This window comes from Hemiscyllium ocellatum, chromosome 18 (genome assembly GCF_020745735.1).
Source record: "Hemiscyllium ocellatum isolate sHemOce1 chromosome 18, sHemOce1.pat.X.cur, whole genome shotgun sequence".
NCBI lineage: Eukaryota > Metazoa > Chordata > Chondrichthyes > Orectolobiformes > Hemiscylliidae > Hemiscyllium > Hemiscyllium ocellatum.
This window is the reverse complement of record NC_083418.1, coordinates 29,277,988-29,290,642: the sequence shown is the minus strand read 5'-3', so window position 1 is coordinate 29,290,642 and position 12,655 is coordinate 29,277,988. Positions and strand designations below refer to the sequence as shown.

Below are 12,655 nucleotides of genomic sequence, written 5' to 3'. Positions count from 1 at the left end.
TGTTACCATCTTTTATGCCCACATCCAAGAGCTTGATTCAATACAGTGATTGAGGGGGGAGGCAAGCTGCAGATCTATCTTCAAGCTTGGCTTCTCTGTAATGCTGTTTTTGTCAAATATTAAGTCTAAATACTACAAAACATGGTATTCAATGAAATACAGGATCTGAAAGCCATTATACAATCGTTGGTACCTACATGGGCCAAGTTGGTTGATCTCATACTGCATGCCCCCACCTCAAGTGCCCCAGTAGATGCTCTAAATCTTGGTGCTGAATTGAGGACATAGCCATTAGGCTCGTGGTCTTGGCTGTACAGAATACTCATGATACCCTCACGATACTAATCTCCTGCTCTTACCATATTCCTTTTTACTCCTCATGCAGAATTTGAAAGTCCTCAACTAAGACGCTCTGGTCAGTCTAATTCTCCTCCCTCTAATTCCTCCTTTTGCCTACACAGTGGCGCACCTTAAACTTACTTTCTAGATAACAACAAGGCCTGAGGCTACTGCAATGCAAAATTTAAGTATTCTTGCCTACCTCACTTGGCACACAATTTGCCTACAATACTCTGAAACATGATGAACACAACCTCGAGATTTTATTTGATGCCTTCGATTGCGCAGACCAAAATTTAATTATGTCGAGATCCTCAACTCAACACGCATTTATCACTTACATGGTGTGCAAGACTTGACCACTGAATGCTTCAAGGAAGTAGTTAGGGACTCTCTGTTCAGCCACAGTTTCATGTTCAATGGAATCCTTAGCACATTCAATTCTTTCTAGAGTCACATTGCTAACTTGTGACCAGTTCTTGGTGGTAAGTTGTCAGAGCAAAAGCAATGTACTCACATCCTCATCATCGTCTATGGCTTCTCCAGTGAAATACAAGACTGCTCGAGGGACTATCCGTTCACGGAAAAAGTGCCCAATTTCAAAATCTGTCGCTAAATTAAACTCTTCATCCTAGGAAACAAGATAAAATATAGTTTGGAGCCAATCTGATCAGTTCAACGTACACAATTGCTAGTAGAATACAAATGTGTAATAATTCATGTTTCATATATAAAAAACACTTCACAATATAAAAATAAAACTCTCCCAGGCAAGTTTTCACACATGTACTGCAACGTTTTCTTTTTGAACAAATTGATCTTCAATGTCTGACTGCAAAATATACAATGATTTCTCATCAAGACACGCATGCCAATCGCAATATTCACCTAATCTCTGACTGCAAGACTACAGTGTATTCTCAGAAACTGAAGCAATCTATGTCAATATGCAGCAAGCCATTCGGGCTTGGACCGACGTGTGACATAAGGTTACTGGCCACTTAAGTACCAGAGTCCTTGAATTATGTTTTACAAAAAGGCAGAGGTGTGAATTGAGAACAATGGAATCATACCCTTCAGGATTTTAAAATCCTCTATACCCCTCAACATCCTTCGCTCCTATAACTTAACACCCCCCCCCCCTCCGTCTTGGTAACATTCTTGTGAATCTTTTCTGTACTCTTCCAATTTTATTGAATGCTCGAGTGGGCTCAAGAAGAATGGCCTACTCCTGCACCCAATTCATATACTCACATGCTGCAAGACTGCATTTTCCAGCTGCCTTTCAATAAAATAATAAAATTACTTTTAATTCTAATAAACTTTGAAGTTGACAAGGCTTCATTTGGACCAGACACTGGGACTGCAGTTGAGTCTGGAGGTTTAGTGAGTGCTCAATTGATCCCAACCCATTAACTAAAATTACACAAAAATAACAGCTATAATTATATCACTATCTCAGTGGAATTGTGAGCAGAAACAAAAGGAAATGTAAAGTTTCTTATATAATAAGTGCTAATCACAAATTTGTTTGACAGAAACCAGACAAGCTCCAAATCACTTCAAACATCAACTGATTTAAAAAGCCTTGCTGGTAGGATCTATGACAGGATTAATCCAAAAGATACAAAGACAAAATGTACAAGCAAAGGCAGATGTACAAGAATTGATCACCTTTATCAAGTAAGGATCTTATCAACGATGTACTCATTCCCATTCATACAAAAACAAAGTCCACAATGCATTTGAAATTCCTAGAGCTGAAGTTATATTTCCCACAAAGAAATATTCAAGTAGTGAAACACAATGTGAATTTTAACGTGTCACGCCCGCTATGGAATAATGTCATTAAGGGTGGATTGTTAATGATACTCAGAGCCTAAATTAAAGTCTCAACATTGCAACAGTGCTACTAAAGAACAAGGAGACCAGTAGCCAGGCACTTATATGAAGGCTGATCACATCTGCATCAATTTCATTCAAATACCTCTCCACAATACAGGTAGTGGCCAAAGCGTAGATGCATGACACCAAGTACGTAATGGAAAATGCAGCAATATTCAATATCTTTAAAAGTTTAACTCGCAAATTAGGGGCACCTATAGTCTGAGGACCAACCCTTTCTCGTTAGTTGCATGATTGAGGTACTCACCATTTCTGCCTCACCATGTCCAGAAACTGAAAGATCAAAAAAGAAGAGTGTCAGTTCTTCAATAATGGTAGTTCGCTCAGGTTAAGGAACAACGGTGCTGGGAAACAACACAAATTGAGGATTTTAGTGAAGGATAGCGGTTAATACTGCATTGATAAAACCTGCATTAAGATTGGGACACTCTCTGAAGACTAAGATTAATTAACTACCGAATTAAATCCTATTCCTTGTAACCACCATCATATGGGTGGAATCGAAATGCAAACTGATGTGACTTTTGTGTTGTGTTTTGAAATTCATATTCAATTTAGTTAAGATTCTCTGAAATAGGCCAGACAGTTTAATTATTAAAGTATAGTTTAAACTTCAATTATTTCAACTAATTTTCAGTTCAAGACCAACTTTTAAATGAACAGCTCCTTTAATGGTACCTTTAAGAACTGAATCAAGAACTTCTATTGGAAGCAATAAGGAAACCAAATCAGATAATATCTCAACACATTCTGGATTTTGAATTTGATTTGTACCTATATCGTTAAAGCAAGCAATGCGTTCTTTCTATTTAGTTAGGTTTAGTAGTGAATCAGTGCTGCTTTCTGCTGGCAGATTACTTTATTACTGATATAATTACTAGCATGTTAAAAGGTATACATTCCAGCTCAAGCATTTCTCACAAACTCTTTACGGGTTAACTGCATTCCTTTCTATCATTTCATTCAAAAGGCTTGGCTGATCAAATTCCACTCACACTTCTCATTCCTCTTGTCTCTAGAGAATGGGCTTTCATTATCAAAGCTAACATTTCAGTGAGATAGCTGTCAAGATAAGTTATTAAGGAAGGTTCATTTAATGTGTATAGTGGGGAAGATAACCAAAACGGATAATCTCACGTATAATCTCAAATCAAGAGGGAGTTTTAGGATTAGACTTTGAGCTAAGTTATGTTTTGTCATAATTCACTGGGAACCAGTTGGGAAAGGAAGCAATTAGTTCCCTTTAAACACATAAATTGTATTTAAAAATCGGTGCTTCATGTAGTAGCTATGTTTGAAAAAGCAGAAGAAAGGTAATTATCATTGCTATACACTCATTTGGTCTGAACGCATCCCAGCACATTGTTATTGTCCATAGTCAAGCTGATTTCTTCTTCTGAATGCCTTCAGAAATGTTTGCAACACAGAAGGAGGCCATTCGACCGATCACGCCCACACAGATCAACAAAGATCTGACTACATTAATCCTATTTTATGCTCTTGGCCCATATCCCTGGAGGCCATGGCAACGTAAAATGAATATCTAAACACTGGTTAAACATCATGGGTGTTTCTAGCACAAGCATTCTTTCAGGCAGCAAATTCCCGATTTTCACCATTGTCAGTGGGAGAAAAAAATTGCTCCAACTCTTCCATCAGCCTTCTATGTCTTAGCTAAAAACTATGCCTGGTTTATTGATGTAGCTGAAAAAATGCATTGCTAGAAAAGCGCAGCAGGTACGGCAGCATCCAAGGAGCAGGAGAATCGACATTTCGGGCATAAGCCCTTCTTCAGGAATGAGGAGGGTGTGCCAAGCAGGCTAAGATAAAATGTAGGGAGGAGGGGCGTTGGGAATGCGATAGGTGGAAGGAAGTTAAGGTGAGGGCGATAGGCCGGAGATAGGGTGAGGGCGGAGAGGTCGGGAAGATGATTGCAGGTCAAGAAGGCGGTGCTGAGTCCGAGGGTTGAGACTGAGATAAGGTGGGGGGAGAGGAAAATGAGGAAGCTGGAGAAATCTGCATGCATCCCTTGTGGTTGGAGGGTTCCTAGACGGAAGATGAAGCGCTCTTCCTCCAGGCGTCGTGTTGCCATGGTCTGGTGATGGAGGTGGCCAAGGACCTGCATGTCCTTGGCAGAGTGGGAGGGAAAGTTAAAGTGTTCAGCCACAGGGCGGTTGGGTTGGTTGATGCGGGTGTCCCAGGAGGTGTTCTCTGAAATGTTCCGCAAGTAGGCAGCCTGTCTCCCCAAAGTATAGGAGGCCACATCGGGTGCAGCGGATGCAGTAAATGGTGTGTGTGGAGGCGCAGGTGATGTTTCTTGATGTCTCTACTAGTGAGAATGTCTTCCCATCAACCTTATCTATGCTTCAATCTTTGCTCATAGCTCAGACCTTCCAGCCCAGACAGCATCCTGTAAATCCATCTGCACCCTCTTTAATGGAATCACATCCTTCCTAGAATACGGCAACCAGGACTGCACATATACTTCAGGTGTGGACTACCTAGCTTTATATGGTTGTCTTTACTAGCTGAAGCATAGAATGCAATTCCCACGTGCCTTCTTAACCATCTTATCGACTTGCTCAGCTACCTCCAAGGATATGTAGATATGAACACTATGGCCACACCATCAATGGTGTAATTTATGCCTCATTTTAACCTGCACCATCTTAGGGTCTAGGCCTTCACACAATCGCATGTATAAGTATTACAATAGATAACTACAATATTTCTAGTCAATGAGCTTCTCAGTAATGGCCTTAATTTATATTTCCAACTCTAGCAAATGCTCATGGTTTAAATTCTGTTGCTGAAGTGGAAATAAAGACAGATTAACTTACTTTGTGCTAGTAGAACAAGTGGAAAAAAAAACAGGCACAAGACTGAATGCTATTACATTAACTTTCTCTTTCTTCCTTTTGATTTCACGGATTATCATAACATGTTAATATTTTATTACAACAAAATCTGTTTCACCACTTCAATGCACCAAAGTAGTAACATTATATATTCTAAAATAAACCACACCAAGATAACAAGTTGAACACCAGAATATATACTAACAAGTCAACAATGAAAAAATAAAGATAGGCTAGACTGTAGTTGAAGAGTCTTTAAAATTTATTTTTGCTTCTTCTCTGAAAAGGCAAACCTTTCAGCCCAGACAGCATCCAGGTAAAGTCGATTTTTCACTTCTGTTCAAGAGTCTACCTGCAAGTTATTCAGGGTAAAAAAGCCCTGAATTTAGAGCTTTAAACAAATCATTGCTGGCGCAAGGAGAATTTAAATTTGAAAGCTATTTTCAAATACAGTTAAATTTCATAAATTAAAAAATAAAATCAATTTCAATTCATTCATGAACATTCTTTAGCCTACAATTTTCTAACAGTTCTCCTCACATTAAAAAGTTTTCTATAAATGGACAGCAAATTCCAATTCAAGCCTAGGTGGGGCAGCGCATTAGGTATCACCTTTTTATCTCCATAGTTGGGTTCAAATCCAGCCTATGTTGATAAATTCAAGTTCTCTAGCCAGTTATGAGGCTTCAGAGAAATATGGGCCACCTTAATTTGGTTGCTAACTTGTGTGAACAACTGCTAATTCAGTACACTTGAAACTAAACAGCAAATTTATTATTAAAAACAATTTAAATACAAAGCTTTGAATTAAAAGATGCCAATCTATTTAAATTAGATTAGATTACTTAGTGTGGAAACAGGCCCTTCGGCCCAACAAGTCCACACCGACCCACGTGGCACAACCTACCCAGACCCAATCCCCTACATTCACCCCTTCACCTAACTACGGGCAATTTAGTAGGGCCAATTCACCTAACCTGCACATTTTTGGACTGCGGGAGGAAACCAGAGCACCTGGAGGAAACCCATACAGACACAGGGGAGAATGTGCAAACTCCACACAATCACCTGAGACGTGAATTGAATTTGGGTCTCTGGCGCAGTCAGGCAATAGTGCTAACCACTGTGCCGCCCATAAACATTTCAAAGGTCACAGGATTTGTGGCGTACAATGTATTGTAAGTGATTCAGCACGGATTGCTCTTCATATCTCATGACAGAGGGAGCATTTGAACACACTGGTCACAAGATGAATTCTGCCTTTTAGTGATTTACTATGCTTATGGGTAGTTTTCATTTGTCCGATGGCAACTTATACAAACTCAGATTCAGAAGATAAGTGAGTGATGAACTCTAGCACAAAAAGACTTGTGTGTCGTGCATACGATCTCGACACCCTGACTGTACAGTTGACAACTTTTAATTCTTTAGTCTAACAATAATCATTCAATTATGCAATTAAAATGGGTGCTGTCAATTAGTCTCCTGAAAAAAGGCAAGTATTTCAGTAACATGCCAAAGTAAAGACAACACCCATAAACTTCCAATATAATCAATGTTTTAGATCTGTTCTATGGTGAACAAATAATTTGGATGTGGTCAGTTACTGCACACCATACTAAATTGCATCATTTTGCTCTCCACAGGAAGGCACTGTGTAACAATCACTCTACTCATTCCAGAAAAATTCCTATATGATTATTTATGACACTGTTCCAGTTGTGAAAGCCTACTTATCAACAGTTGCAATATGCAACTACACCTCAAACTGGAGTTGCTGGGTGGGAAACAATAGGCCATTAGGTGTGTATAGGTTTCACAGATGACTCATTATAGAGCACCTATGCCCAGGAACTTTACATTTTAGGTTCCAACAAAAATCAATAGCATAAACTACGACAAGGTACTACACATGACATTTCACATATTGGTTTTTGAAGGAGCATAATTTCAGTAAATTCTTTAAGGCAGGAAATCACGTCAAAGAAGCTACTGTAAATGAGGGGAAATAAAATCCAATTTTCATTTTAATCAGATACCATAAAATAAGGTACAAGTATGGTGCAAAGATTCTTTTATTCTACTCTACGACAAACATGCATCATTCAATTTTAACTTCCCTTGCAAGACTGTTAATACTATGAAGTATTAACCATGAACACATGGGACATTTTTAATAGTTAAAATTGATTTTTGAATTATTTTGTGCAATTTGTTCATGTCCAAAATGATCTAGCTTAAATTATTCCCACTAGTCTGATAAATACCAGATTTCTTACAAAGTTGGAAGCTAAGACGACTCAGATCTGGTTGGCACATATATGGGAGACCACTCGAGGCTGGGTTATTAAGTATATTCCAGGTTGAGACAGATTTTATCAGTCAGGGAATCAAGCATTATGGGGAAAAGGTGAGAAAATAGAGTTGAGGACGATCAGATTATCTATGAATGAGGGAGCAGATTCAATGCACTGAATAGCCTGCTTCTGCTCCATTGTCTCTGGTCTTAAGGAATCAGAATTAGGATTGATCTGATTGAGAGTTCAGCTTAATATTATAGCAACATGATTCACTGAAATCTGAGAAGCACTGTTATGAGCCCAGGTGATACCAGTCCCAGAATTAAATTCCAATTGGTAGATCATTTCTTTAATTGAACTTGGTCTTTCACCAAAACAAAAATACACAAGGTTGCAGATTTGGTTTTTAACAGTAAAACAGAAGTTTACTATGCAAAAGAAAAGCCATCAACCTTTCAAAAGATTTCAAATACAGCAAAACAAAATCCCTTTAACTCACCAATGCCAGCACTTTACACTTAATCAAAATCCACTGCGATTTTCCTTCACATTCGAATCTATAGGTTTGACGTAACTGCTGGTCAGTTCCTATCCCCCTTTCCCGGAATACTCACAACTGAGAGTTTCTTAGTCTTTTAATATTCTGCAGAGTTCTTATCAGAGATTCCTGGCATGGAAATTTCACAAATTACACTTTTGAGCGAATTTATTTCCTTATCAGCTCTGAACAATCTTGCTAAGAGGTACTTGTGTCTAATGCTAACCAGACTAGTGCTTGAATTGAACACAATAACTATGCCATTTTAATTCAACTAAATTTTAAAAAATCATTTGTTCTGCTTGGACTCTACTAAAGCTAATAAGAACACAAGAACCACGAGCAATAGGCAATTCAGCCCCTTGAGCCTGGTCTGCCATTGGATACTGTCATGGTTGATTTGCGAGCAGTGGAGTGGCACAAGGATCGGTGCTGGGTCCATTACTTTTCATCGTCTATATAAATGATTTGGATGCGAACATAAGAGGTACAGTTAGTTAAGTTTGCCAATAACACCAAAACCGGAGGTGCAGTGGACAGCGAAGAAGGTTACATCAGAATACAATGGGACCTTGATCAGATGGGGTTTAATTCAGATAAATGCGAGGTGCTGCATTTTGGGAAAACAAATCTTAGCAGGACTTATACACTTAATAGTAAGGTTTAGGGAGTGCTGCTGAACAGAGACCTTGAAATGCAGGTTCATAGCTCCTTGAAAGTGGCGTTGCAGGTAGATAGGATAGTGAAGGCAACATTTGGTATGCTTTCCTTTATTGGTCTGAGTATTGAGTATAGGAGTTGGGAAGTCACGTTGTGGCTGTATAGGACATTGGTTAGGCCACTGTTGGAATATTGCATGCAATTCTGGTCTCCTCCCTATCGGAAGGATGTTGTGAAATTTGAAAGGGATCAGAAAAGATTTACAAGGATGTTGCCAGGGTTGGAGGATTTGAGTTATGGGGAGAGGCTGAACAGGCTGGGGCTGTTTTTCCTGGACCGTTGGAGGCTGAGGAGTGACCTTACAGAGGTTTACAAAATTATAAAGGGCATGGATAGGGTAAATAGACAAAGTCCTTTCCCTGGGGTGGGGGAGTCCAGAGCTAGAGGGCATAGGTTTAGGGTGAGAGGGGAAAGATATGAGAGACACCTAAGGGGCAACCTTTATATGCAGAGGGTGGTATGTGTATGGAATGAGCTACCAGAAGAAGTGGTGGAGGCTGGTACAATTGCAACATTTAAAAGGCATTTGGATGGGTATATGAATTGAAAGGGTATGGAGGGATAAGGGCCAGGTGCTGGCAGGTGGGACTAGATTGGGTTGGGATATCTGGTTGGTATGGAAGGGTTGGACCGAAGGATCTGTTTCCGTGCTGTACATCTGTATGACTCTATGACCCATTACTAATTAAAAATCTGTATCTCTCCTCAAACTCACTCAACATCTCAGCATTACTGTACTCTGGGATAGTGAATTCCACAAGCTCACGATCATTTGAGAGAAGCAATTCCTCAAGTTTTAAATCTGCTATCCCTCATTCTACAACGATGACTGTTGTTCTAGAATGCCCAAATGAGGAAATATCTTTTCTACATCTATTTTTAACAATCTCCTGTTGTATCTTATATTCCTAAATTAAATCTTCTCTCATTTCATAAGACATAGGAGCAGAAATTAGGCCATTTGGCCCATGAAGTCTGCTCCACAATTCAATTATGGCTGATTGAGAAACCTATCTCATTTTCCTGCTTTCTTCCGTACTCTTGATCCCCATGGTAATTAAGAAATCATTTATTTTAAATAAACTCAATGACCTGGCCTCCACAGCCTTGTGTGGCAATGAATTCTGCAGATTCACCCCTCCCTGGTGAAAGAAGTTTCTCCTAATCTCCGTTCTAAAATATCTTTCCTTTACTCTAAATGTGTGCCTTTGGGTCCTCATCGCTCCTGCCAATGGAAATATCTTCCAGTTTTCCACTCTGTTCAATATGCTCTAAGTTTCAATCAGATCCCTCTTCATCCTTCTAAACTCAATTGACTATAGTCCTAGACTCCTCAAATGTTCCTAATATGTCCAGCTTCTCATACCTAGGATCATTCTCGTGAACCTCCTCTGGACCTGCTCCAGGGCCAATACATATTGCCTGAGGTATGGAGCCCAAAACTGCTCACAATAGTCTAAATGTGGGCTGGCCAGAGCCTCGCAAACCCTCAGAAGTACATCCCTGCTTTATATTCTCGTCCTCTCAAGATGAATGATGACATTGTATTTGCCTTCCTAACTACTGACTCAACCTGCAAGTTTACTGAAGAGAAACGTGGACTAAGACTCCCAAGTCCCTCTGCACCTCAGATATCTGAATTTTCTCCCAATTTAGAAAATAGTTCATGCCTCTATTCTTCCTATCAAAGCAAATGGCCTCGTACTTTTCCACATTATATGTCATCTGCCACTTCTTTGTCCACTCTCCTAACCAGTTTAAATCTTCATCTAGTCTCCTCACCTCTTCAATACTACTTGTCCCGCCACCTACTTTGTATCATGTGCAAACCTAGCCAAAATGTCCTCAGTTCCATCATCCAGATCATTAACGTATAAAGTGAAAAGTTGTGGTCCCAACACTGATCCTTGTGGAACACCACTAGTCATCAGCTTTCATCATGAGAAGGATCATTTTATCCCCACTTTCTGCTGAACTCTACATAGAATAAATCTAAACTTCTCAATTGCTCTTTAGAAGATAAGCCCTTCACCCCTGGAATCAACTTAGTGAACCTCCTCTGAACTGCCTCTAATATAGTACATGCCTACTCAAGTAGGGTGACCAAAATTCTACACAATACTCCAGGTGCAGTTTCATTAATGCTTGTACAGTTGAAATGTTTTTGTCATAAACCCCTAAAACATAAACAAGCAGCCATTAGCACTCCAAGAGGGCTGGAGTCATCTAAGTTGTGCCACATACAGTTTTTAAAATCATAGTTCCAGAAGGACCATCACAATTAAACTTGTAATTTTAAAGCCTTCACCAAAATATACCAACATGCATGTATCTAAGAAAATTTAAAGAATTCCAGATATCCCTCCCTTATCAGCTTTCCGCAGGGACTGTTCTCTTCGAGACAGCCTGGTCCACTCTTCCTTCACTCCCAATACTTCCCGACAGCCTCACAGCATCGTGTCTATTTAGCTCCTCTTTCTTCGGTATCCAAGGGCTCAAATGTACCTTCCAGGTGAAACAGTGTTATACCTGCACTTCTCTCAAGCTAGCCTGCTGCATTCATTGCTCACAACGTGGTTGCCTCTCCAGTGGGTAAAACAACATGTAGACTGGGTGACCACACTGCAGAACACCCATGTTCTGCCAACGACAAAAACCTTGAGGCTCCAGTTGCCTGCCACTTCCCTAGCTACCATCAGTTCTGAGGTAGGGTCACTTGACGTGCATTGTTAACTCTGATTTCTCTCCACAGATGCTGCCATACGGCTGAGCTTTTCCAGCAATTTCTGTTTTGTTGCATACATCTCCAGCTTTAAATCCAAACTTTAAAATAAATGGTATTAATCATCCAACCCTCAACACAGTATGATCTGCATCAATAGTGTCATTGAGGCAAAGGCAATAAAGGTTTATCTAACTCTGTGGCCATACTATTAAAGTAAAAAAATACACAATTCTTTAACATAACAAAAATGGGGCAACACAATTTTCAGAATTACTAAAAGGTTTTTCTTTTATTAAAAAAAGAATTTCTTGCCAACAGGTCTCACTAGTTCTGCTCAACACAGCACTGTAAAGTTATTGCAGCATTCAGTCACCTTATGCATACTGCAACTTTTACTGCAGCTTCAAATATGTAATTCATATCGTATGCTGTTCAGACTAAGACAAATGGAAGAAAGAATTTGAGACAAAAAAGGTTAGTATAAAGGCCAAATGTACAGTGGTCCCAAACTAAAGGATAGTTGTGCCAAACTTGGACATAGGCACACTTCTGATTTGTGCCTTGTAGATGGTGGACAGGCTTTGAGATGTCAGGTGGTGAGTTACTAGCTATGTATTCCCCCTTACTTCCCTCCAAGGCCCCAAGAGATCCTTCCATATCTGCCACAAATTCACCTGCACCTCCACACACATCATTTACTGCATCCGCTGCACCCGATGTGGCCTCCTCTATATTGGGGAGACAGGCCGCCTACTTGCGGAACATTTCAGAGAACACCTCTGGGACACCCAGACCAACCAACCCAACCACCCTGTGGCTCAACACTTCAACTCCCCCTCCCACTCCACCAAGGACATGCAGGTCCTTGGACTCCCCCATCGCTAGACCATAGCAACACGACGGCTGGAGGAAGAGCGCCTCATCTTCCGCCTAGGAACCCTCCAACCACAAGGGATGAACTCAGATTTCTCCAGTTTCCTCATTTCCCCTCCTCCCACCTTGTCTCAGTCCCAACCCTCGAACTCCGCACCACCTTCCTAACATGCAATCTTCTTCCTGACCTCTCCGTCCCCACCCCCACCTTAACCTCCTTTCACCTATTGTATTTCCAACGCCCCTCCCCCAAGTCCCTCCTCCCTACATTTTATCTTAGCCTGCTTGGCACACTTTCCTCATTCCTGAAGGGCTCAAGGCCGAAACGTCGATTCTCCTGCTCTTTGGATGCTGCCTGACCTGCTGCACTTTTCCAGCAACACATTTTCAGTTCTGA

General features: G+C 40.3%; 1 protein-coding gene across 6 annotated transcripts in view; it reads right to left on the bottom strand.

Moving 5' to 3' along the window:
- nap1l4b (nucleosome assembly protein 1-like 4b) overlaps positions 1-12,655 on the bottom strand; it is a 121,132-nt gene that overhangs the window by 35,607 nt on the left and 72,870 nt on the right. For all 6 annotated transcript variants that reach the window (XM_060838799.1, XM_060838797.1, XM_060838801.1 and 3 more), the window contains exons 11-12: positions 2,492-2,517; positions 857-970 (exon numbers count right to left, since the gene is read on the bottom strand). In XM_060838799.1, coding sequence (XP_060694782.1) covers positions 857-970; positions 2,492-2,517 — 140 coding nt within the window. The remainder of the gene's footprint in view (positions 1-856; positions 971-2,491; positions 2,518-12,655) is intronic.